Raw genomic sequence first — 27890 nt, forward strand, 5'->3', positions numbered from 1 at the left:
TAAACAAAGCTGCAATGAACACTGGAGCACACGTGTCTTTATCTCTAAATGTTTTCAGATTTTTTGGGTAGATACCCAGGAGAGGGATAGCTAGGTCATATGGCAATTCTATTCATAATTTTTTGAGGAACCTCCACACTGCCTTCCATAACGGCTGCACCAGTCTGCATTCCCACCAACAGTGTATGATGGTTGCTTTTTCCCATTGCCTCTCCAATACTTGTTACTATTTGTGTTGTTGATGATAGCCATTCTGACTGGGGTGAGGTGATATCTTATTGTGGTTTTGATTTGCATTTCTCTGATGATTAGTGATGTTGACCATTTTTTCATGTCTATTTGCCATTTGTATGTCCTCTTTGGAGAAATGTCTCTTCAAGTCCTCTGCCCATTTTTCAATTGGGTTGTTTGCTTTTCTGTTGCTGAGTTGCATGAGTTCCTTGTATATTCTGGATATTAGCCCCTTATCAGAGGCACTGCTTGCAAAAATCTTCTCCCATTCAGTTGGTGGCCTCTTTATTTTGTCGATGGTTTCTTTTGCTGTGCAGAAGCTTTTAAGTTTCATATAGTCCCATTCATTTATTTTAGCTTTTGCTTCCATTGCCTTTGGAGTCAAATTCATAAAATGCTCTTTGAACCCAAGGTCCATAAGTTTAGTACCTATGTTTTCTTCTATGCAGTTTATTGTGTCAGGTCTTATGCTTAAGTCTTTGATCCATTTTGAATTAACTTTGGTACATGGTGACAAATAGCAGTCCAGTTTCATTCTTTTGCACGTGGCTATCCAATTCTCCCAGCACCATTTATTGAAGAGGCTGTCTTTGCTCCATTGTATGTTTTTAGCTTCTTTGTCAAAAATTATCTGTCCATATTTATGTGGTTTTATTTCTGGGTTCTCAATTCTATTCCATTGGTCTATGTGTCTGTTTTTCTGCCAATACCATGCTGTTTTGATGATTGTCGGCCTGTAGTACAAGCCAAAGTCAGGAAGTGTGATACCTCCAGCATTGTTCTTTTTCTTAAGATTGCTTTGGCTCTTTGGGGTCTTTTGTGGTTCCAAACAAATCTGATTATTTTTTTGTTCTATTTCTTTAAAATATGTCACTGGGATTTTGATGGGGATTGCATTGAATCTGTATATTGCTTTGGGTAATATGGCCATTTTAACTATGTTGATTCTTCCAATCCATGAGCACGGAATGTCTTTCCATTTCTTTGTGTCTTCTTCAATTTCTTTCAAAAATGTCTTATAGTTTTCAGCATATAGGTCTTTCACGTCCTTGGTTAAGTTTATTCCTAGGTATTTTATTCTTTTTGCTGCAATTGCAAAAGGAATTGTTTTTTGTATTTCTTTTTCTGAGATTTCACTGTTAGTATATAGGAAGGCAATGGACCTTTGTGCGTTGATTTTTTAGCCAGCAACTTTACTTTACTCGTTGATTGTTTCTAATAGCTTTTTGGTGGAGTCTTTAGGGTTTTCTATATACAGCATCACGTCATCTGCAAAGAGTGATAAATTAACTACTTCATTCCCAATTCGGATGCCTCTTATTTCTTTCTCTTGCCTGAATGCTCTGGCAAGGACTTCCAACACGATGTTGAAAATCAGAGGTGATAGGGTACAGCCCTGTCGTGTTCCTGAACATAGAGCAAAGGGCTTCAGTATTTCACCATTAATTATGAGGTTAGCAGAGGGCTTGTCATATGTGGCCTTTATTATGTAAAGGTATTTTCCTTCTATACCTATTTTATTAAGTGTTTTAATCATAAATGGATGTTGTATCTTGTCAAATGCTTTTTCTGCATCAATTGATATAATCATATGATTTTTGTCCTTTATTTTGTTTATGTGATGTATGACATTGATGGATTTGCGTATGTTGAACCATCCTTGTGCCCCGGGGATGAACCCCACTTGGTCGTGATGAATAATCTTTTTAATGCATTGTTGTATTCGATTTGCTAGAATTTTATTTAGGATTTTTGCATCGGTATTCATCAGAGATATTGGTCTGTAGTTTTCTTTTTTTGTGTTGTCCTTACCAGGTTTTGGTATCAGGGTAACGTTGGCCTCATAAAATGAGTTAGGGAGTACTGTCTCTTCTTCAATTTCTTGGAAGAGTTTGAGCAGGATTGGTATTAGATCCTCTTTGAAGGTTTGGTAGAATTCACTAGTGAAGCCATCTGGTCCCAGACTTTTGCTTTTGGGAAGGTTTTGGATGACTGATTCAATTTCGTTACTGGTGATTGGTCTGTTTAGATTTTCCAGTTCTTCATGGTTCAGCCTTGGAAGGCTATATGTTTCTAAGAACTTGTCCATCTCTTCTAGGTTGTTGAATTTGGTGGCATATAGTCCTTCATAGTATTCTTGGATGATCCTTTGTATTTCTGTGGTGTCCGTGAGAACTTCCCCTTTTTCGTTTCTGATTTTGTTAATCAGTGTCTTCTCTCTTTTTATCTTAGTAAGTGTAGCCAAGGGTTTGTCAATTTTGTTAATCTTTTCAAAGAACCAGCTCTTTGTCACATTAATTTTTTCTATTGTCTCTTTGTTCTCTATTTCATTTAGTTCTGCTCTAATTTTTGTTATTTGCTTTCTTCTGCTGACCTTGGGTTTTACTTGTTCTTGTTTTTCTACTTCTTTAAGGTGTAACGTGAGGTTATTTATTTGGGAGTTTTCTTGTTTCTTGAGATAGGCCTGTAATTAGATAAATTTCCCTCCTAAAACTGCTTTTGCTGCATCCCAAAAATTTTGGTAGGATGTATTTTCATTGTCATTTGTTTCTATGTATCTTTTGATCTCTCCTCTAACTTCTTCTTTGACCCAGTCGTTCTTTAAAAGTATGTTGTTTAATCTCCATGTATTTGTGTTTTTTCCCGCTTTCTTTTTGCAATTGATATCCAATTTAAAAGCCTTGTGATCACAGAATATGCATGGTATGATTTCAATCTTCTTAAATTTGTTGAGACTGATTTTATGTCCCAATATATGGTCTATCCTTGAGAATGTTCCGTGTACACTAGAAAAGAATGTATAGTCTGATGTTTTAGGATGAAGTGCTCTATAAATGTCAATTATGTCCATTTCATCTAATGTGTCATTTAGGGCTACTATTTCGTTATTTATTTTCTGTTTGGATGATCTATCCATAGCTGTCAAAGATGTATTTAAGTCCCCTAGTATAATTGTGTTTTGGTCAATTTCTCCCTTTAGTTGTGTTAGTAGTTGCTTTGTGTATTTCGGTGCTCCCTGATGGGGGCATAAATATTGATGACTGTTATGTCTTCTTGTTGTGTAGTCCCCTTTACCATTATGAAATGTCCATCTTTGTCTCTTGTTATCTGTTTCACCTTGAAGTCTGTTTCATCTGATATCATTGTGGCTACACCTGATTTTCTCTGGGTACCATTTGCTTGGAGTGTCAATTTCCACCCTTTCACTTTGAGTCTATGCTTGTCCTTGTAGCTGAGATGTGTCTCTTAGAGACAGCATATGGTTGGGTTTAGTTTTTTGATCCAATCTGCTACTCTGTGCCTTTTTATTGGTGAGTTCAGTCCATTTACATTTAGGGTGATTATTGATATGTGAGGATTTCCTGTCATTCTATCTTTAGTTTTCTGGTAAGGCTGTGTCTCCACTGTTTCTTTGCCTTTTTGTTGTTGTCTATTATTTCTGTGTGGTGGTATTCTATGATGTTTCCCTCTGTTTCTTCTTTTATTACAGTATATATTTCAGTTCTGGATTGTTTTTGAGTGGTTACCCTTAAGTTTATGTAAAAGAAAGTTTGATATTTAGAGTATTATATTTTCTTCAGCACGCTTACTTTCTCCATTCCCATTATCCGGTTCAGGCCTTTACTCTCCCCCTTTTTGAGTTTTGGTTGTCAGAAATTGTCCCTGTTGATGGTGGTCGAATAGCCTCCTTTAGTATTTCTTGTAGTGCAGGTCGTGTATTGAAAACTCCCTCAGCTTCTGTATGTCTGGAAAGGTCTTTATTCCTCCTTCATATCTAAAGGATATCTTTGCTGGATATGTTATTCTTGGCTCATGATTTCTCTCTTTCAATAGTTTGAATATTTGGTTCCACTCCCTCCTGGCTTGTAGAGTTTCTGCTGAAAAATCTGATGATAATCTAATGGGCTTTCCTTTGTAAGTTACCGTCTTCTTTTCCCTGGCTGCCTTGAGGAGTCTTTCTTTGTCGTTGATTTTAGACAGCTTCAATACAATGTGCCTTGGAGAAGGCCTGTTGGGATTGAGGTAACTAGGTGTTCTATTTGCTTCTTGGATTCGAGGGTCCAGTTCTGTCCACAAGGTTGGGAAGTTCTCATCGACAGTTCGTTTGAATATATTCTCTGTTCCCTTCTCTCTTTCTTCTCCTTCTGGTGTGCCCATTATTCTTATATTGCTCTTTCTGATGGAGTCAGAAAGTTCTTGTAGAGTTCTTTCATTTCTTTTAAGTCTCAAGGCTCTTTCTTCTTCCATCCGTGTCATTTCCAGGTTTCTGTCTTCGATGTCACTGATTCTTTCCTCCATTTAGTCAACTCTACTACCTAAGCTGGTTATTTCATTCTTAATTTCTTCTATTGAGTTCTTAATCTCCAGAAATTCTATTTGGTTCTGTTTTAAGATTTCAATCTCTTTCGTAAAATGCTCATGCTGTTCTTTGACTGAGTTTCTGAGTTCATTTAACTGCCTATCTGTGTTTTCTTGTATCTCATTGAGTTTTTTCAGAACTGCAATCTTGAATTCTCTGTCATTTAAGTCACATATTTCTGTATCTTTAAGTGCCTTTTTCTGGAGATTTTTCACTTTCTTTCTGAGCTATCTTGTTGCCTTGGTTATTCATGGCGATTACTGGTTTATAATTTCTCTTCCTAGACATCTACAGGAGTGGCTTCTGCAATAGGTTGACAGGACGCAGTCTTTTTGTTTTCCAGTACTTGTTGGTAGAATGTTTTATTTTTTCTCCAACTCGCAGCTTATTTTTCTTCTCCCCACACGGTAGTGCTGTTTTCTCTGCACTACTCCAGCTTCTCACACAATGGGTGGATTCCCTGGGAGACTGGCATCTCCTCTGTTAATAGTTTGTCTAGGTCACAGGGCGCAGTGTCCCGGTGGGTATGCGGAGAGCTGGGTATGCAGAGAGCTTTTGATGTTCCAAAGCTCTTCCAGCTCCTGATTCAGAGCCCGTATGTTTCAGCAGTTCTGTTTACTCCTGCAGGGATCCGCCCAGATATGTGGGGACAGGGGCGGGGTGAGTTGTGAGAGGTGGCCCAGAGCCATGCCGGCGACCACCACCACAGCCGATCTTGCTTCCACAGCTCCCTCCCCTTTGCCGGAACTAGTTAGGCTGTGAATTTGTGTCTGCGGTCCACAGTTCTCAGAACAGCAAATATTCTGCTCTTTTGCTCTGACACTGGTACTGTTCCGTTTCTAGCCCCGGACAGGTGGGGGTGGGGCGAGCTCTGGGAGGGTAGGGAGGGAACGGCTAGTCTCAGTGCCTAAGGCTCCGTTCTCTGGTCGTCAGTGAGGGCTTAAACCACCGTTTTCAGCCTTTTTCCCTGAGTCTTTTCTCCGAGGTCTCTGCCATGGGCGTTGGGTTCAGCCGTGTTTTATGCTGCCCCCTCAGCGCTGTGGGCCATAAGCTGAGCCCTAGCATTCCGAGTTCTTCCCTCTCCCGCAGCTGCGGTAGTTCTGGGATGCAGTGAGCTCGGAGCACTGAGCTAAGTCTGCGTCCTGTGCCCACGCGGCTCCGTCTCCACACTTCTCCCTTTCCTCCTCTCCCCGCTAGCGCGAATCTCCCACCTGTAGGTGATTTCGGTAGTGGGCCTCTTCGTCTTGCCTGTCTGCTGTGCAGGGAGTCCTTTGTGGACTTTTTGTTGTTCGATTCGTTGTAAATACCAGAGGAGCTTTACAGAGGCTCATCTCACGCCGCCATTTTTCCGGAAGTCCTACACTGCTGTTTTCTTCATGGCATTATCATCAAACTTGGACTAACATGTCCCTCATTTCAATTTCACTCTTGCTAAGTTCAACAAGAAATTTAATGTTTATTTGTTGCTCTAATTCAAGCTCAGACATTCTCGTAACAGTATACAAAAACACACAATAATAATGAACGCCATTCAGCAAGACAGCATCACACATCGACACGAAAACAGCTGTGAGACTGAGACACTTACATATCAAAGTTATGAAATCTTATCAAGCTGTTTGTACAGTGCTGCTAATATAAGGGCATGGTGGAAAGTTCGCGAACTTAATTGTCAGACCTCGTATATTATTACAGTTTTAATACAGTTTTTTCCTTTCTTAAAAGGCGTATACATTTTTTTGGCACCCTCTGTATGTGTACATATGTGTGTATATATGGATGTATATGTATATACATCCATATATGTGTATGTACACGTGTGTGTGTGTGTATATATATATATATATATAAGCAGAAAGGGAAAAAATCTAATTATTATGCAGAAACTTCATTTGATAAAATTTAACACTTATCCGTAACAACTTTAACACTGATAACAACTCTAAGTAAAACAGTAACACTAGGGAACTACATTTCTCTGAAAAAGAATATCTACAAAAACAAATCTACAGCAAACATCATACTTAGTGATGAATTTTAGATTGCTTTCTACCACACATCATCTATGAGATAAGGATGTTGACTATGATTGCTTCTATTCAACGCTGTACTGGATGTCATAGTCAATGCAACGAGGAAAGGGGACAAAAAAAAGGGCTGAAGGAGTTAAAAACTGCTACCATTCACAAAAGATATGACTGTGCATATAAAAGTCTACAGATTAATCCTAAAACTATTAGGATTAATAAATGAATTTAGCAAAATCTATTGACACAAGGCCAAAACACAGTTTTATGTACCAGCAACAAACAGAAAATTAAATCTTTAAAACTACATTATTTACAACAGCAGCAAAAAACATCAAATACCTAGGAATAAATCTAGTGAAAAATCTCTGCACTGAGCAATATAAAACATTATTTAGATAAATTTTTAAAAAATAGATAAAAGATACAGCATGTAGATTAGAAGACTCATTATTGTAAAGATGTCAGTTCTCCCCCAATTAATCCATAGTTAATGCAATCAGTCAAAATCCCAGCAAGTTATTTTACATTATTATATTATATTGAAAAGCTGATTATAAAATGCATATGCATAGAGAAAAGGCCTAGAATAGCCAAGTTAATATTGAGGAAAAAGAAACCAATGTACATAAGTTTTAGAAGATATCAAGATATTGCTATAGACCTTAACACAGCATGGTATTGACACAGGACATAAACACAAATAACATACTAAAACCTAAAAACAAATCCATATGTATATGGCTGCCTGACTTACAACAAAGTTGACACATACAGTGGAGAAAGGAAGGTTTTTTTCAACAAATGATGCTGGTTCAACTATATATTCACATGGAACCAAAACGAGTCTTGATCTCTACCGAACACAATGATTTTTTTTCTAGATGGATGGTAGATCTCTGTGTTAAAAATAATTCAATAAAACTTTGGGGAAGAAAATAGTTTCTTAAACAAGATTTTAAGAAAACACTGACCATAAGGAAAAAAATTAATAATTGAACTACATAAAAATTATAAACTTCTATTCATCAAAAGACACTACTAAGGAGGAAAAGATAATAGTAATAAATATGTGTGTCTTTATACACACACATACATATACGTAATAAAAAAGAAATTGTACACAGAACATATAAAGAAATTCTACAAATAGCAAGAAAAGAACAGACAACCCAATTATTTAAAATGGATGAAACACTTGAATTGACACTTTATAAAGATATTTACATGGCAAATAAACATACGTAAAGAGGGTTAACTTCATTGATCACTAGGAAGACAATAAATTACAACCACATTGTACCCATCAGAATGGTTAAAATGAAATACCAATTGCCGGTGAAGATGTGAAGCCTGGCTGGTTGGAGCATAAATTGGTTCAACCACTCTGGAAAATGTTTGGAAGTGTATACTGAAGTTGAATGAAACCCTGCAGTTTTACTCCTAGCTGTATATTACAAGAAACATGTATACAGTGGTACCTCGGTGTTTTAACGTAATCTGTTCTGGAAGACTGTTTGAGCTCTGAAACATTCGAAAACAGCCAACAGCTAGGCCTCAGAATCTTGCACTCAGCAGAAACCACATGATACGTTCGACTTCTGAGGTGTGTTTGAAACCCAAAGCATTTACTTCCGGGTTTATGGCATTCGTAAACCGACATGTTCGTCAATGGAGATGTTCAAAAACCGAGGTACTACTGTACATGTTCACCAGAAGACATATACAAGGAATATCACAACAGCAATATTTGTAATAGGCAAAAAGTGGAAACCCAAATGTCCATCAACAATAGAATGGATTTCAAGTGATATGCTGAAAAGATTCATAGGACTCAGAAACTGTTATACTCAGTCACAATTTATTACAACAGAAGGATACAGCTCAGAACCACAAACTCATTATTCTTGCCTGAGTTCTGTAGCACAATGAATAAATGCTTCTCAGTTTGTTGTAAGCATTTGGTTGAATTCCAGAGCACTGACATGGTTATTTTTTACTGTTTTGCCCAGCTTTATTAGGAAAGACCACCTTATACTGTCATGTCCAAAGTCTGACAGCAATATTTTGAAAAAAGAAATATATGAATTTTGCCTCAGAGACCTCATCAAGTGTAAAAAATATACATATAATGAAAGTCCCAAAAGGAAAGAGAGAAAGGGTAGCAAAAATTTTGAAGAATGTCCTCTTTGGAGAAATGTCTATTCAGGTCCTCTGCCCATTTTTTAATCGGATTGTTAGGTTCTTTGTTGTTTTTTCAAAACTAAGTTTTATTGGGGAATATTGGGGAACAGTGTGTTTCTCCAGGGCCCATCAGCTCCAAGTCGTTGTCCTTCAATGTAGTTGTGGAGAGAGCATCTCAGCTCCAAGTCCAGTTACCGTTTTCAATCTTTAGTTGCAGGGGGCGCAGCCCACCATCCCAAGTGGGAATTGAACCGGCAACCTTGTTGTTGAGAGCTTGCGCTCTAACCAACTGAGCCATCTGGCTGCCCCTCCAGCAGCTCAGCGGCAGCTCATTGTCTTCAATCTAGTTGTGGAGGGCGCAGCTCACTGGCCCATGTTGGGATCAAACCGGCAAACCTGTTGTTCAGAGCTCGCGCTCTAACCACCTGAGCCACCTGGCCGACCCTGTTGGGTTTTTTTTTTGGTTGAGTTGTATGAGTTCCTTATACATTTTGAATGTTAGTCCCTTATCGGAGGCATTATTTGCAAAAATCTTCTCCCACTTGGTTGGTTGCCTCTTTATTTTGTCGATGGTTTCTTTTATTGTGCAGAAGCTTTTTAGTTTGATATGGTCCAATTCATTTATTTCAGCTTTTACTTCCCTTGCTTTTGAAGTCAAATTCAAAAAATCCTCATTGAACCCAAGGTCCATAATTTTGGTACCTATGATTTCTTCTATGTAGTTTTATTGTTTCAGGTCTTATGTTTAGGTCTTTGATCCATTTTGAGTTAATTTTGGACACAAATGGCTAATAGACACATGAAAAAATTCTCAACATCACTAATCATTAGAGAAATGCAAATAAAAACCACAATGCGATATCACCTCACACCAGTTAGAATGGCTATTATCAACAAGACAAATAATAACAAGTGTTGGAGAGGTTGTGGAGAAAAAGGAACCCTCATACACTGTTGGTGGGAATGCAGATTGGTGCAGCCACTATGGAAGGTAGTATGGAGGTTCCTCAAACAATTAAGAATAGAATTACCATATAACCCAGCAATCCTTCTCCTGGGTATCTACCAAAAAAACTTGAAAACATTTATCTGTAAAGATTTATGTGCTCCAATGTTCACTGTAGCTTTATTTATGGTGACCAAGACATGGAAACAACCAAAGAGTCCTTCGATAGATGATAGGGTAAAGAAGATGTGGTATATATACACAATGGAACACTATCTGGCCATAAGAAAAGATGAAATAGTACCATTTGTGACAACATGGATGGATCTTGATATTATTATGCTCAGTGAAATAAGTCAGACAGAAAAAATCGAGAACCATATGATTTCATTGATATGAGGCATATGAAACTGAAAGCAACAAAAGAACAAGACAAACAAATGAAAAAACAACACTCATAGACACAGATAATAGGTTAGTAGTTACCACAGGGTAAGAGGGAGGGGGATGAGGGATCAAATATATGATGATGGAAAGAGAACTGACTTTGGGTGGTTAACACACAATGTGATACGTAGTTGATGTATTACAGAATTGTACACCTGAAACCTATGTAAATTTAGTGACAATTGTCACCCCAATAAACTTTAATTTGAAAAAATATATATTTGAAGAAATAATGGCCCCAAACTTCCTGTATTTCATTTAAAAAGTATTAATTAGACCCCAGAAGCTAAACAAACCTCAAGTAAAAGTAACACAAAGAGAGCCACACTAGGCAGCCTGGGCAGCCCGGTGGCTCAGGCAGTTGGTGGAGCGTTGTGCTCTTAACGCTGAAGGCTGCCAGTTCTATTCCCACATGGGTCAGTGAGCTGCGCCCTCTATAGCTAAGACTGTGAACAATGGCTCTCCCTGGAGCTGGGCTGCCGTTCAGCTCTGCCGTGAACAGCCAGAGCTTGGTGTGAGCTGCTGTGTGCTGCCACGAGCTGCTGTATGCTGCCACGGGCTGCTGTGTGCTGACGTGTACTACCACGAGAGGCTGGCGGCCATGAGTGGCCGGCAGCTGTGAGTGACTGGCAGACGCCATGTGGCCAGCAGTCGGCATGAGTGGTTGGCAACCATCGTGAGCAGCCGGAAGCCTACGAGAACTGCTGTGAGTGGACGACCAATGACTGGCGACCGACTGCCTCAGCCGGGTGGAATGCAAGGCTCATAATACCAGCATGGGCCAGGGAGCTGCACCCTACAGCTAGACTGAGAAACAATGGCTTAAAAAAAAACAGGGTGGGAAGGGGTGGCGGGAGCAAAAAAAAAAAAAAGAGATCCACACTTAGCCACATTATGGCATAGTCAAATCACTGAATGACAGAGAAAATCTCTCAAGCAGCAAGAAAAAAAAAAGAAATCACTATGTACAGCAGGACTAACAAACTTATTCTGTAAAGGAACATACAGTATATAGTAAACATTTTAGGGTACATGGTCTGTGTTGCAACTACTCAACTCCTACTCAACTCTGTCACTGTAGCACAAAAACACCCCTATTCAATGGGGTATCTTCGTCATCCAAAAAAATTTTACTTATGGATACTTACATTTGAATTTCACATAATTTTCATGTGTCACGAAATACCTTCTTTTGATTTTTTCCAACCATTTAAAATTGTAAAAACCATTCTTAGTGCACAGACCACATAAAAACAGGCAGTAGGCTAGATTAGGCCTTGTGGGCCATATTTTGCAGACCCGATATAAGAAAAACAACAATACTTATTAACAGCTGACTTCCCATCAGATACAATGGACACCAGAAAGCAATACAACATATGAAAAGTGCTGAAAAATCTACTTAAAAAATCAGAATGCACAGCAAATGTTTTATATACCAAATTTTAAGACAGAGACCCACCAATTATTACCTTATAGTTCCATGTCAACTCTTATTATTATTGTATTAAGTAGGAAATCATCATTGTCTTTTTTTGAGCCTTCACAAGTTAACTGCTATAAAAGTATGCTACAGACTACAACACAACAACACACAAAACTAGAACTAAAACAAACGCCAAGCAAAGGTCATTTCATCCACTTAGTTAATGCTCATTATCCCAGGGGTGCCAAAAAAAATGTATACAAGTGGGAAGGAACCAAAATGGCACAGTAGGTAAATGCTGTGTTTACCTTCTCTCACAACCATATCAAAATTACAACTAATCTACAAAACAACCATTATTGAGAATCACCTAAAAACAAGCTGAACTGAAGCCTTTCAACTAAGGACGTGCAGAACAAGCCACCTCCACACTGGTAGGAAGGTCAGAGACGTGGAATGGGCTGGTCCCACACCTGCATGTGACCATTAAAGATCGGGAGGGCTATTTTGGCTGTGGGGGTCCCTCACCATTCCTTAGAAGGGCAAGAGATCCCAGCCCCACTCCAGCCCAGGGTTCCAGTGCCGGGAAGAGAAGCTCCCATACTTCTGGCTGTGAAAACCAGTGTGGAATGTGACTGAGTGAGACTGAATATAGCTGCACTCGCAGGTGCTCCTCTTAAAGGGACTACACGCAGACTTAGCCACCAATGGAAACACTCGCTCTGAGCTCCAGCGCTGGGGCAGCAGCTGGAAAGATGGCAGGGACAAATGGTAGGGAACTGAGTTGTCTGACTTGGGACGGGGGCTGGAGAGGCAGCTTTCTCCTGGACAGGGGAGCTGGTGGAGGCCATTGTTTCTTTGTTGAGTCCTCCCCCTTCCCAGCGTGTGAACACAGGCACCACCATATCTGAGTCTCCGCAGTTCAAAAAGCCCTGGCGATTTGAGACCCCGCCCTACCCAACTTTCGGGCAAATCCAGACTGCTTCCAGTGGCTTTAAGCTGCAGGCATTCTTAGATTCTCAAAGGTTCCTGGAACCCAGGCAAGCAGCATCTGGCTTGTGCGTGTCCTGTACCTCTGGCAGCCCTAAGCCGGCACAAGCAACAGCTGGCCCAGGTTCATGGCTTGGCCTCTCAGGCACTTCCAAGTACAGCATGGGTGGCAGCCATCTGTGGATTTCTTTCGGGCTCCCGCTGGGTGGCCCCAGGTCGGGCATGGGCTGTGACTGAGAAGACCTACAGTGGATTCCCTCCAAGGTAGTCCTGGGGCTGGCGCCCCCAGTTGGCAGCTTCAAAACGAGGTGGAGCCATAGGGTCAGCCCCTGCACAACAATTCTTCCACTGTAGTCAAGACCAGTCCTCTCAACCAGTGAGCCCAAGAGTCAGTCCCTCACATTGATGTGCAGTTGTCAACCAAGGCTCAACTACAAAAGGGGGGCACACACAACCCACACAAAAGACACATGTGGAGCACTTGACTCAGGACCAGAAATACTGCACCACTGAACTCCTCAGCACACCTAATACATAAGGCCTACTTCTAAGACCGGAAAACATAACAGCCCTATCTAATACATAGAAACAAACACAGGGAGGCAGCTAAACTGGGGAAACAAAGAAAAATGCCCCAAATAAAAGACTAGAACAAAGTTCCAGAAAAAGAACTAAGTGAAATGGAGATAAGCAATCAGACGCAGAGTTCCAAACACTGGTTATAAGGAAGCTCAATGACCTCAGGGAGAACTTCAACAGAGAGACAGGAAGCATAAAAATGGAGATGGAAACCATGAAAAAGAACCAGTCAAAAATAAATATACAATAATGGAAATGAAGAATATATTACAGGGAATCAATAGTAGATTAGATGAAGCAGAGGATCCAACCAGAGATGTAGAAGATAAGGTAGCAGAAAACACCCAAACAGAACAGCAAAAAGATAAAAAGAGTCCAAAAAATTAAGGAGAGTTTAAGGGGCCTCCGGAACAAATTCAAGCATGCCAACATCTGCATTATAGGGGTACCAGTAGGAGAAGAGAGAAAGCAAGGAACTGAAAACCTATTTGAAAAAATGATAGAAAACTTCCCTAGCCTGGTGAAAGAAATAGACATTCAAGCCCAGGAAGCACACAGAGCCCCAAACAAGATGAACCCAAAGAGGCCAACACTGAGACACATCATAATTAAAATGCCAAAGGTTAAATACAAAGAGGGAATCTTAAAAGCAGCAAGAGAAAAGCAGTTAGTTACCTACAAGGGAGCTCCCATGAGACCGTCAGCTGATTTCTCAACAGAAACTTTGCAGGCAAGAAGGGAGTGGCAGGAAATATTCCAAGTGATGAAAAGCAACGACATACAACCAAGATTGCTCTACCCAGCAAGTCTGTCATTTAGAATGGAAGGACAGATAAGGAGCTTCCCAGACAAGAAAAAGCTGAAGGAGTTTGTAATACAGGGTCTCTGCTCCCGCTCCCTGCACAAGAACGCAGGATATGGTGAGGCCAAAAAGGAACAACAACAGAGCTATAGATAAGGGAGTCATAACACTATATTCTCGATGGCAGCTGGTCAAGACACAAAGGCAAATATCTGCCAATACCCCAATGAGGGGTCTTCCTGCACCTCCATCTTTCTGGCAGCGAGGCAAGACACAGGAAGTAGGATCAACACAATCCACAATCCACTTGCTAACCGCACTTGCTAGCTGCAATCCGCAATCTGCTTCTCTGCCAACCAACCCACCCCCCTGCTAGCCACAATCGCACTTGCTAACTTAGCCATGGCAGTTATATCAGTGTCCAATGGCTAACTGGTAACAGCTGATGGCCACTCAGCCACAGTGGATGGCCATCTGATTACAGCTGACAATAATCAGCTGTAATAATAACCAAGCCAGCACCTTTCCATGTAAGGTTGACCGCCTGGAAACTGCTCTCTGGGACTCTGTCCCCACACTCCACCCCTCCAGGGTCTTGCTTCACAATCTATGCAACAAGCGTCTTTCGCCAGGGGCCCTGTGCCAGGAACCCAGCTCACGAGGAAAAGTTTCAGTCCAGTTCAAGTCATGTCCCAGGGGGTGTCCCTCGATGTCCACCTACTTTTTGGGCACAGTCAGGGTTTCTCAGGGTACCATGCTGGAACAACAGTGGCTCACAACCAAAGTGCTTACATATTCTCAATGGTGGCCAGTCGAGACAGGAAGCAAATATCCGCCTGCACCCCAACAAGAGGTCTTCCTGCACCACAGTCTTGCTGGCGGCCAGGCAAGATGCAGAAAGCAAACATCCGCCAGTTCTACAACATGGTGGTACGTTTCAAAGCAAACAGTCAAGTGGTCCATCAAATCAGGGATGGAAGGCAATTCCCCATAGTCCACAGTCATTTACCAGGGCTGTGTGTTGGCCTCACAATGTGTGCCCTCTCCGCAGGGCGAGGGCTCCAAGTCTTCCCCAATCTGGGGGTGAGGGACGACCATGACCTCACCTGCATCCTCCACCGAGGACTCAGCAAGTGTTTCCTCCTGGGACTACAAGTCCCGCACCTGGGCTGCCTCAGCAGGCAGTTCCCAGCCCACACGGCTGCAACAACCTTCGCTTTCTCTGGCCTATGCTGGTTGGAGAACCGTCCATGTCTTCCCACCCCTCCACGGGGTCCAGCTCTCTGGCAGCTGCACGGCTTCTCCTATGCTGGTCAGAGAACTGTCCACATCTCCCAACCCCTCCACAGGGGTCCAGCTCTCTGGCAGCTGCACAGTTCTTTCTATGCTGGTCAGAGAGCCTTCCACATCTTCCAACCCTCCATGGGGGTCCAACTCCTGAGAACAGTGGCCACCAGGCACCACATACTGTGTGTGTGTGTGTGTGTGTGTGGGAGCCACATGTCCTCCTGCCCAGAGTCAGACTCCATTTCTACCTGGCCGGAATCCTGCTCGCCATGCCAGGTATCTGAGTGGGTGGTGGCCCGGTGTAAGATGTCTGCAACCCTCGGAGCCTACGGGAGCAGCAGACTACCAAAAAGCAGTCAACGCCTGCAATGGCCAACAGGGCAGCGTGCCATCCAAAGGCTCAAGAGGACCACCAATTCACCGAGGGGTCATGCTTCTCCCAGGCATATTGCGTTTCCTGCTCCTCATGGGTTTCCAGAGACTGAATTTTCATACGCATAAATTGCTCCACCATCCGTCAGAGAGTTTTGGCTGGCACTGTACCCTGCTCACTGCACCATGTGTCATGCAGGGTCTCAGCTCCCGCTCCAGGAGGGTGGACACAGAGTATGGTGAGGCCAAAAAAGACCAACAACGGAGTCACAGATAGGGGAGTCATACCACTATATTCTCGATAGCGGCTGGTAGAGACACAAAAGCAAACATCCGCCAGTACCCCAACAAGGGGTCTTCCTGCACCCCCATCTCGCTGGTGGCCAGGTGAAACACAGGAAGTAGGATCAACACAATCCGCAATCTGCACTTGCTAACTGCACTTGCTAGCCACAATCCGCTTCTCTGCCAACCAACCCACCACCATGCTAACTGTAATCCGCAGTTGCTAGCTTAGCCATGGCAGTTATATCAGTGGCCAATGGCTAACTGGTAACAGCTGATGGCCACCCAGCCACAGTGGATGGCCATCTGATTACAGCTGATGGACATCTAATAACTGAGCCAGCACCTTTCCACGTGAGGCGGAGAGCCTGGAAACTGCTCTCTGGGACTCTGTCCCCACAGAGTTCATCACCACCAAACCGTATTACAAGGACTCTTAGAGGGACTTTTTTAAGACAGGAGGGGGTTAAGGATGGGTGAAAGGGGAAGGGATTAAGAAGTATAAATTGGTTGTTACCCAGTCATCATGGGGATGTAGGGCATAGCATAAGGAATATACTCAATAATATTGTAATAACTAGTTATGTGCCAGATAGGTACTAGATCTATCAGGGTGATAGTTGGGAATGGGGTTAGGGACAGGGTGAAAAAGGTGAAGGCATTAAGAAATACAAATTGGTAGTTAATACAGTATGGGGAATATAATCAACAATGTTATACAGATCACGTAAAGTGCCCGATGGGCACTGGACTTATCAGGGGGATCACATCATAGACTGTGTAGATAGATGTCTGACCAATGCACTATATACCTGAAGCTGAAGTAGAATAATACTGAATGTCAACTATAACTAAATATATAGGTATATATAGTCACAGGATGTGGAGAACATAGGGAAGATAGTTGATGGTATTGTAACAGCTATGTAAGATGTCAGAGGGGTAGTAGCTTGGGGGAGGGGGTTATCACTTTATGACGGATTTAAATGTTTAACTATTGTATTGTTTTGTACACCTTAAACTAATTAAAAAATGGAATAAATAAAAAATAAATAAAAATAAATAAATAAATAAATAGATAAATAGATAAATAAAAATATATACAAGTGGACACTTTGGTCAAAGTTGCTCAAGCAGTAGCTCACCATAATCAGAAGTGTCTGGATGCTGATGGTAACCAATTGGAGCATCTCTTGTAATTGTAGAAGTCAAACATGACTTGCATTCATCTTTTGTTATCGGTATATATTGAGTATTACAATTTTAATAGTTGTTTTCCTCTCTTAAAATGTGTATACATTTTCTTGCCACCCTGTGTATATATCATAACAGTCAACCGTGTAAGGGAAAGCAAAGACTTAATACACTGTGATCATATATTACAGATACTTTTAGTGAGTATTACACACCTCATTTTAATAATTATAAGGCACATAAGAGGGCAGGTTCTGGTACGTTGGTCAAAACACCATTAGAAAACTATCAAAACCATAAGAACTTGTGATTCCAGAAAGCAAGATAGTCTCCATGTGATGACAGAACTTTACTTCCTTTTCAAGTGGAGAGCAAACCACCCCCCGCCAAAAAAAGACTGTGTATTATTCCAGAAATGCCTGGCAAACAGTCATATCCCATCCTACTGACCTCAATTCCTGAGAGGAAACACTCATTAAGTGAAAAAGCAAAAGGCTGAACTGCAGAGCAAATAAGAGGCTGACAAGATAGAATGAATATGTGTTTGTTGAATGGGTACATATTTTGAGATAAGGAATAAGAGATAGGAAAACGAAGGTGGCAAGAAAATGTTTAAAGAGCATTCTTAGATTATTAGATCACCACATAAAGAGGCATAGTGGGAAATACGTGGGAATCTAGCAGGATTTCAGGAAGGTCAACTTGCAAAAGAAAATCTGCAAATTGCAAGAATAAAATCCTTCATTCACGGGAACTAATATTAAGTATATCTTTATTGAAATAAGTGCTTTATTTACACATATCTGAAGACATTTAAATTAGTTTAGTAAGATTACAGGTACTTTATTTAATTAAAATAAGATCAGGCTCTCTAAGAGGATGTGCTTTTGACTAGAGGCAGGGATGTAAGACAAGAGAGAGGTCATTGTCATGTACAAACTACTACTAAAAGGTAAGGCCACTGTGTGAGGCCAATTTTACAAATCTGCTTCAAAAGCCCCAAGAATTTTAACTGACTGGATGGAGGTTTTCAAATTTCTGAAAGGGTATCAAAAATATTAAAGTATTCTTCATTTCCATTTGAACTCTTAACTAAACAAAGAATGATTGCAGGATTCTTCCTTATTGAGAAACCTGCTAAACCACAACAGATTATAAGCAACTGGTTGCATGAGAAAAATACTATTTGAATCTTAACTTTTTATTTTTACCTGCAAGAATCACTTTCTTGAACTATTAAAGTATTCGGATGTTATACCCTAGAGGGGGTGAGGATCTTTTCTTTTCAATTAAAGCTGACATTCAATATTATTTTATACTAGATTCAGGTGTACAGCATAGTGGCTAGACATTTATATAATTTATGAAGTGATCACCTCGATAACTCGAGTATCAACCTGGCACCACACACAGTTATTACAATATTATTAACTACATTCCCTCTGCTGTACTTTACATCTCTGTGACTATTCTGTATTGTACTTCTTACACCTTTCAAGTTTTTCACCTAGCCACTAAACCCCATCCCATCTGATAACCCTGTTTAGTTTGTTCTCTGTATTTATGAATCTGCTTGTTTTGTTTGTTCATCTTTGTTCTCTAGATACCACATGTAAGTAAAATCATATATTTTTCTCTCTCTGTCTGACTTATTTTACTTAGTATAATACATCCAGGTCCATCCATACTGTTGCAAATGTAAGATTTCATTCTTTTTTATGGCTAAGTAATATTCCATTGTGTGTGTGTGTGTGTGTGTGTGTGTGTGTGCGTGCGCAGGGGGTATAAACACATCATATCTTCTTTATCCAATTGCCTGTTGATGGACACTTAGGTTGCTTCCATATCTTCGCTACTGTAAATAACGCTGCAATGAAAACAGGGGTGCATGTATCTTTTCAATTAGTGTTTTGGATTTCTTGGGATAAATACCCAGAAATGGAACTGCTGGCTCATAAAGTAGTTCTATTTTTAATTTTTTGAGGAACCTCCATACTGTTTCGATGGTGGCTGTACCAATTTGCAATTCCACAAACAGTGCACGAGGGTTCCCTTTTCTCCACAACCTTGCTAACCTTTGTTGTTGCTGATTTATTGATGGTAGCCATCCTGACAGGTGTGAGGTGATATCTCACTGTGGTTTTAATTTGTATTTCTCTGATGATTAGTGACACTGAGCATCTTTTCATATGTCTATTGGCCATATGTATGTCATCTTTGGAGAAATGTTTATTCAGGTCCTCTGACCACTTTTTAATTGAATTGTTTGTTTGCTTTGGTGTTAAGTTGTATGACTTTATCAATTTTGGATATTAATCCCTTATTGGATGTATCATTGGTGAATACCTTCTCTCATTTGGTAGGATGTCTGTTTGTTTTGTTGATGGTTTCCTTTGCTGTTTGATGTAGTTCCGTACGTTTATTTTTTCTTTTGTTTCCCTTGACAGAAAAATATTACTAAGAGCAATATCAGTGTACTACCTATGTTTTCTTCTAGGAATTTTATGGTTTCAGATCTTACATTTAAGTCTTTAATCCATTTTGAGTTTATCCTTGTATATAGTATAAGAAGGTGATCTGGTTTCATTTTTTTGCATGTCTCTGTCCAGTTTTGCCAACACCGTTTATTGAAGAGACTGTCTTTGATTAACTGACGATATAGGCATGGGTTTATTTCTGGGCTCTCTCTTCTGTTTAATTGATCTATGTCTCTCTTTCTATGTCAGTACCATGCCATTTTGATTACTGTAGCCTTGTAGTATACTATGATACCAGGTAGCATGATACCTCCAACTTTGTTCTTTCTCAAAATTGCTGAAGCTGTTGGGGGTCTTTTGTAGTTCTATATAAATTTCAGAGTTATTTGTTCTACTCCTGTGAAAAATACCATTAGTATTGTGATAGGGATTACAATAAATCTATAGATTGCTTTGGACAGTATGGACATTTTAACAATGTTAATACTCCCTATCCATGAGCACAGTATGTACTCCCATTTTTTGTACCTTCTTCAATGTCTTATAATGGTCTCAGTACAGGTCTTTTACCTACTTGGTTAAATTTATTCCTAGGTATTTTTTAATGCAATTGTAAACGGGATTGTTTTCTTAATTTCTTTTTCTGGTAGTTCATTATTGGTGTATAAAAATATGTCCAATTTCTGAATGTTAATTTTGTATCCTGTTACTTTACTGAATTCATTTATCAGCATCAATAGTTTTTTGATGGAGTCTTTAGGGTTCTCTCTATATAGTATCATGTCATCTGAAAATAATGACAGTTTTACTTCTTCCTTTCCAACTTGGATGCCTTTTACTTCTTTTCTTGTTTGACTCCTGTGGTTAGGACTTCCGATTCTATGTTGAATAAATGTTCCTCAACTTAAGGAAAGTGCTTGCAGCTTTTCATCCTTGACTATGATGTTAGCTGTGGATTTGTCATAAATGGCCTTTATTATGTTGAGGTATGTTTGGATGCTGGATTTTGTCAAGTGCTTTTTCGGCATCTATTGATATAATCATGATTCATCTCCATCATTTTGTTTTTGTTGTGTATCACTTTAATTTGTGGATATTGAGCCAAACTTGCATCCCAAAAATGAATCCCACTTGATCATGGTTTATGATGTTTTTAATGTATTGCTGAATTCGGTTTGCTAGTATCTTGTTGAGGATTTTTGCATCCATGTTCATCAAGGATATTGGCCTCTAATTTACTTGTTTTTCCTTTTCTTTATTTTTTTAAATTAAAGTTTATTGGGGTGACAATTTTTAGTAAAGTTACATAGATTTCAGGTATACAATTCTGTATTACATCATCTATAAATCCCATTGTGTGTTCACTACCCAGAGTCAGTTCTCCTTCCATCACCATATATTTGATCCCCTTTATCCTCATCTACCACCCCCTTCCCCCCTTTCTTTTCTTTCTTTTCTTTTTTTTTTTTTTTTTTTTTTTTGTAGTATCTTTGTCTGGTTTTGGAATCAGGATAATGCCGGTCTCATAAAATTAGCTTGGGAGTCTTCCCTCGTCTTGAATTTTTTGGAAAAGTTTGAGAAGGATAGGTGTTAATTATTCTTTAGATGTTTGGTAAAACTCACCTGTGAAGCCAGGACTTTAGTTTGATGGGCATTTGTGATTACTGATTTGCTTCTGTTAGTAGTAATAGGTCTGTTCAGACTTTGTTTCTTCTTGACTCAAGACTGGAAGACTGTTCTAGGAATTTATCCATTTCTTCCAGGTTGTCCAATTTCTTGGCATATAAATGTTAGTATTTTCTTATAATCCTTTGTATTTCTGTGGTGTCAGCTGTCACTTCTTTTTCATTTCTAATTTATTTATTTGGGTCCTCTTTTTTTCTCAATGAGTCTGGTTAAAGGTTTCTCAATTTGGTTCATATTTTCAGAGAAGCTGCTCTTGGTTTCATTGATCTTTTGAAATTTTATTTATTCTATTGCATTTATTTTCACTCTTATATTTACTATTTCTTTCCTTCTACTTACTCTGTGCTTTGTTCTTCTTTTATTAGTTATTTTAGGTGTAAGGTTATAGTGTTTATTTGAAATGTTTGTTTCTTGAGGTAGGCTTGTATTGCTATGAGTTTCCTTCTTAGGACTGCTTTCACAGTGTCCCACAGATCCTAGTCATTGTGTTTTCGTTTTCATTTGTCTCAAGGTATCTTTTGATTTCTTCCTTGATTTCATTATTAACCCATACATCGTCTAGTAGTATGTTAATTAATCTCCACGTGTTTGTGTGTTTTTCAGCTGTCTTCTTGTAATTCATTTCTAATTTCCTACCATTGTGGTTGAAGGAGATGCTTGATAGGATTTCAGTCTTCTTAAATTTACTGAGACTTTTATGAATTTGACTCCAAAGGCAAGGGAAGTAAAAGCTAAAATAAATGAATGGGACTATATCAAACTTAAAAGCTTCTGCACAGGAAAGAAAAACAAAAACAAAAAAAACCATCAACAAAATAAAGAGGCAACCAACTGAATGGAAAAAGATTTTTGCAAACAGTGCCTCCGATAAGCGGCTAATATCCAAAATATACAAGGAACTCATGCAACTCAACAACAAAAAAATAAACAACCCAATTGAAAAATGGGCAGAGGATCTGAAGAGACAGTTCTCCAAAGAGGACATACAAGTGACAAATAGATATATGAAATAATGCTCAACATCACTTTACTGAGGCTTGTCTTTTGGCCAAACATGTGGTCTATCCTGGATAATGTTCCACATGCTCTTGAAAAAAATATATATTCTGCTGCTTTGGTGTGACCTGCTCTTAAAATATCAATGAAATCCATCTAGTCTAAAATGTCATTTAATACTGCTGTTTCCTTATGAATTTTTTTTCTGGATGATCTATCCATTGATATTAGTGGGGGTGTTAATGTTCCCCTACCATGACTGTATTACTATGGATCTCTCCCTTTATGTTGGTCAATATTTGTTTTATATATTTAGGTGCTCTTTCATTGGGTGCATAAATATTTACAAGGGTTATATTCTCTTTTGGGATTGATCCCTTTATCATTATGAAGTGTCTTTGTCTCTTATTAATAGCCTTTGTTTTAATGTCCATTTTGTCTGATATATAAATTGCTATCCGAGTTTTTTTTCATTTCCATTTGCATGAAATCTTTTCCATCTCTTCACTTTCAGTCTGTGCCTGTCTTTCGATCTGAAGTTGGTTATTATAGACAGCATATGTAGGGAACTTGTTTTCTTATCCAATCAGCTATCCTGTCCTTTGACTGGAACATTTAATCCATTTACATTTGAAGTGATTATTGATAGGTATGTAGTTATTGCCATTTTATTATTCATATCTATGTTCTTTTGTTTCCTTGTTTTTAAAAAGTCTAACACTTCTTGTAATACTGGTTTGGTGGTGATAAACTCCTTAAGCTTCTTCTTGTCTGGGAAACTCTTTATCACTCTTTGGATTCTAAATGATAGCCTTACTTGATAGAGTAGTCTTGGTTGTAGGTCCTTGCTTTTCATCACTTTGAATATTTAGTGCCAAACCCTTCTGGCCTGTAAAGTTTCTGTTGAGAAATCAGCTGACATCTTAAGGGAGCTCCCTTGTAGGTAACTAATTGCTTTGCTCTTGCTGCTTTTAAATTGCGGTTGCCTTTAACCTTTGGTAATTGAATTATGATGTACAGGCCTCTTTGGATTCACTTGTTTGGGACTCTGCACTTCCGGAGCTCTTATGTCTATTTCCTTCACTAGATTAGGGAAGTTTTCAGTCATTATTTCATCAAATAGGTTTTCAATCCCTTGCTCTCTGTTTTCTCTTTCTGGTACTCCTAGGACATAAATGTTGGTACATTTGATGTTTTCCCAGAGGTCCCTTTTTTTAAAATTCTTTTTTCTTTTTGCAATTCTGATTGGGTGTTTTCCACTACCTTGTCTTCTAAGTAGCCTGATTCAATCCTCTGCTTCATCTAATCTACTGTTGATTCCTTCTAGCATATCCTTCATTTCACTTACTGTATTGTTCATTTCTGACTGCTTCTTTTTTATGTTTACTATCTTTTGTTGAAGTTCTCACTGAGAATCCTAAGTAGTTGATCTATTCTTCCCCTAAATTCATTGAGCATCCTTATAACCAGTGTTTTGAACTCTATATCTGATAGATTGCTTCCCTCCATTTCATTTATTTTTTTCTGGAGTTTTGCCCTGTTTCTTCATTCAGGACATGTTTGCCTCTTCCTTTTGGCTGTCTCTCTGTTTGCTTCTATGTATTAGGTAGATCTGCTACTACATCTCCCAGTCTTGGCAGGATGGCCTCATGCAATAGTTGACTTGTAGGGCCCCGTCGCACAGTCTCCCTGTTCACCTGATTCAGGTGCTGCAGGAAGTGTCCCTTGTGTAGATTTTGTGTGCCCTCTTGTTGTAGTTGAACTTTGACTGCTGTTGGCTCGTCCATGGGTCGGGTTGACCCTCGGACTGTCTGGCTGTAGAGGACTGGCTATGAATACAGCAGTGGCTAACTCCCACAGAGCAGGATTCATCCAGCAGGGCTCTGGTGCCTGCAGAGATCATTCTTTGGGAGTGCTGTTTGTGGAGCTAATCAGGTGGTTCTCTGTTGTGGTCTGAGACTGGCCACTGGGTATGTTGATACTGGAGCCTCTTGGGAGGGGATCCAGTATAGGCTGAGGGCAGCCGCTGCCTGCCTAGCCTGGGGCCACCTGGTAGGAGCTACAAAGCGATCCATGGTTGGCAGCTGCCTGTGGTGGGCCTGGAGGTGCGTGGGTGAGGCCATGCTGTGACAAGGCCGCTGCCACCTACACCGGCCAGAACCAAGATCAGCTGCAGCCTGCCAGGGACCTTAAGACAGTTTTTAAGAAAGATTTCAGTGCAGACTGAGGCTACCCATAAGACATACCTGCTGAAATAACAAAGGGCAGTGCAAGAATTGGGTGGAATTGGATATCAGGGAGTGGGCTAGCAGTGTTTACCAGGTTAATGCAGATTCATATTTGGTGCTCACCTGCCCCTGGCAAGCTGTGTGGGGGGAATGTTCAACAAAGGGACAATGGCGACCTTCACTCTGAAGACACACAAATCGGTTTCTCCCTGTATGTCATATCTGGTGTCTTTCAAGCTGCTGTCCCTTTGCTGGAGCTTAGGGTGAATGACTGTGAGTGACTGTGTCTATGCGTGGGCCCTTGAAGAGGATGCCTGGGTTTCCAGCAGCCCTCCGTCTCACCAGACCAGACAGAATTGCCACTGTTGTGGAGACTATTCTTCCTGGCACTGGATCTCTGGGCTGGGATCCCTTGCTCCTTGGTGGGGACTTCTGCAGCTTTATACAGCTGAGATATCTCCCCCAGTTCTCAACTGCTACACATGGGTGTAGAACAGCTGGTTTTGCATCTCTGCCCCTCCTACCGGTCTCAATGTGGCCTCTTCTTCATAACCTTAGTTATAAGAGTTCCATTCAGCTAGTCTTCAGGTGCTTCTCCTGGTTGACTGTTCTATAATTTAGTTGTAATTTTGATGCGGTCATGGGAGCAGGCAAGCACGGTGCTAACCTACTCCACCATCATGACTTGCTTCTGGGTGAAGATTTTAACCACCAATGATATTTGAAGAACAATTTAAGACTGCTGAAACTTAATCCCAATTGAAAAATATCTTTACTAAAATTAAGTGTTAGATAGTTACTAGGCACCTAAAATCTATACCTCAATGTTTCTGTAGCATCTTCTTTCTTCCAATCACACCATATATCAAAGATCTAAGTTCTTTCTAAGAAATTCAATATAGTCTCTGCAAAGAAATAGCTGTAGGTAAGCCACCCAAAATGAAAATTTGAACATTCTTACATGAATTATCACTTTCATTGTTACACAGTACTTACCAATCTCCTATTTACTATGTTCTTAATTCAAAGGCCAAACACCCATATAAAGTAATTTATGAACTTCAACAAGGCTTTATGATAATTTCTTCCTAAGGTATCTTAATGACCTTCCTAAATATCATGTTTCCCCAAAAATAAGACTTACCCTGAAAATAAGCCCCAGTTAAGATCGTCAGCCAGACGGATGCATTTAGTACATTATGACAATGTTCCAGAAGAAGACGTCATGACTATATCTGAATAAATGTAGACTGTTGTACATGAAAAAAATAAGACATCACCTGAAAATATGTCCTAATGCATCTTTTGGAGCAAAAATTAATATACAACCTGGTCTTATTTTCGGGGAAACATGGTATATATAGTTCATTCATTCTGAATCAAGATTCTGGTTCAGTGGGAGTGCCTTACCACCAGGAATATTTAATGAGCAACCCAGGTGTTTTGTTGCAGGTGGTTATGTCCACACAGTGGAAACAACCCAATGGAATAAGCAGTCTTAAATCACTATCAAGAGCTACTCTCAAACACATACTTAGACATATAACCCTATGGACATATGCTTAAGAACTTCTCTTTGGCTCTCATAAACTAGGACCCAGTCCAATAATACTTACAGTTAACATTGGAGTTGTCAATAGGCCCCATGCAAAGAATTCAAGGAAGATGACAATAGCAGCATGGTATACACTTGGTCGGCCAAAACCTTGTAGCTAAAAAAAAAAAGAAAGTTATTATGAAAAATAGTGCAAAGATTTTTAAAAATCTGTTATCCTAAAATGGTATGTAACACACCCACTAAGACACACACATGGTATAAACTTAGGATCTATCGTTAATAGTTGAGATAAAACTTCATTCTATTGTATCCTTGACTCTTTCTTCTTCCCTAATTATAGAAGGTACCAAGATTATAGACTTTCTACTCAGCCCATCAATACAAATCACTGGAGCTTTAGTAAAAAATCAACTGGGTCCTAAAGGTGTCAAAATCCAGCTGTCTGTTTCTGTTTTAAAACTGTGCCTATTCTGCTGGTTTTCTGCAGTTTGTGACTTCTGGAGATGAAATCTAAAATTCCCCTGAATTTAATGTTTTTTGACTCTGTGACAATGCTTATTACAAGATAAGGTACTTTGCTAGCATTTGGTAGAAATGGAAATAATACTTACAAAACTTTGTAAAACTCGCACTGTTCTTATGTTTATATGAGTATTTTTAAGTCTTCAAAAGGTAAAAGTACATCTGCATGGTTTAATTAGAATCTAATCATGAGTAAATGATCAAACAAATTCAGACCATGGGACATTCTACAGGACAACTAGTCTGTTTAGGGAGACAAGAGTCATAACCAAGTGGGGGACTGAATCCTGGATGAAAAGGGAACAACAGGAAAAAAACTGAGTATGGACTATAATTAGACAATCATATAGTACTGATACCAAATTCTCTGGATGGTCTTGATGTCTGCAACTTACTGTTAAATGGATTGGCAAGAAAAAGATAATAATTAGTACATATATATTTTCTAGAGCAAATGTTATAAAATGCTAATTGCTGACTTTAGAAGAGAATATGCTCATTTTATTATTCTTTTAAGTTTTTGTAGTTCTGAAATTTTTCAGAAAGACCAAGAATAATTTTAAATGCCATTAAATGAGACATTTGCAAAACAAAGGCATTTTACAAAGTTTAAAAGAAAAAAGAAACACAGGCACCTAACAACTCAAAAAACAAAAAAAGTCAAAAGGCCTTTAACATAATACAACATTCAAAGAGCATGTTTTCAATAGCCCTTTACCAATAGAATAGTGAACGGAGATGGTTAGTAACTATTCATCCTCAGCCTATGACTAAGCCTATGAGACCCAGTGTCAGTCCTTCCAGCAGATGGATCCAGAAACCTTAACAAATGTCCTTGGCCATGCTCTTGCTTTCTGGTTCTCCCCCATGGAATCCTCTATCATCTCTTAACAGGATTACAGGGGAACTTGCCAGAGTGCCCCATTTAACTGTAAATCAGATCATGTTGCTCCTTTGTTCCACCTTCCATGGCTCTGACTATATTTAGCCACACATCATCTTATACATCCACCAAGGTCCTACGCATCCCTATCTCCTTGTTATCCCCTATTGTTTTCTAGAGAATTTCTAACAAACTTTATGATTCCTGTTTATTGTCTACCTCTCCAGGAGTGGGAATGTAAATGCCATGAAGGAAAGGATTTTTGTTTTGTTCAATGCTGTATTCCAAATAGCCCTTCTCTCACCCCACTACAGTAATGAGCACTCAACAAAATATATGTGAGGCAGAAAAAGGCTCTCTTCTGAGACTAATGTCTTTCCTCTGGTCTTTTAAACAGCAAAACCCAGAAT

At 39.6% G+C, this 27890-nt stretch overlaps 1 protein-coding gene across 2 annotated transcripts in view; it reads right to left on the bottom strand.

Moving 5' to 3' along the window:
- Nucleotides 1-27890, bottom strand: part of SLC71A2 (solute carrier family 71 member 2) — a 107001-nt gene that overhangs the window by 62021 nt on the left and 17090 nt on the right. For both annotated transcript variants that reach the window (XM_019719534.3, XM_088792850.1), the window contains exon 2: nt 26134-26229. In XM_019719534.3, coding sequence (XP_019575093.1) covers nt 26134-26229 — 96 coding nt within the window. The remainder of the gene's footprint in view (nt 1-26133; nt 26230-27890) is intronic.

This window comes from Rhinolophus sinicus, chromosome 16 (assembly GCF_057876585.1).
Source record: "Rhinolophus sinicus isolate RSI-liver-muscle chromosome 16, RSI-T2T, whole genome shotgun sequence".
NCBI classification, from domain to species: domain Eukaryota; kingdom Metazoa; phylum Chordata; class Mammalia; order Chiroptera; family Rhinolophidae; genus Rhinolophus; species Rhinolophus sinicus.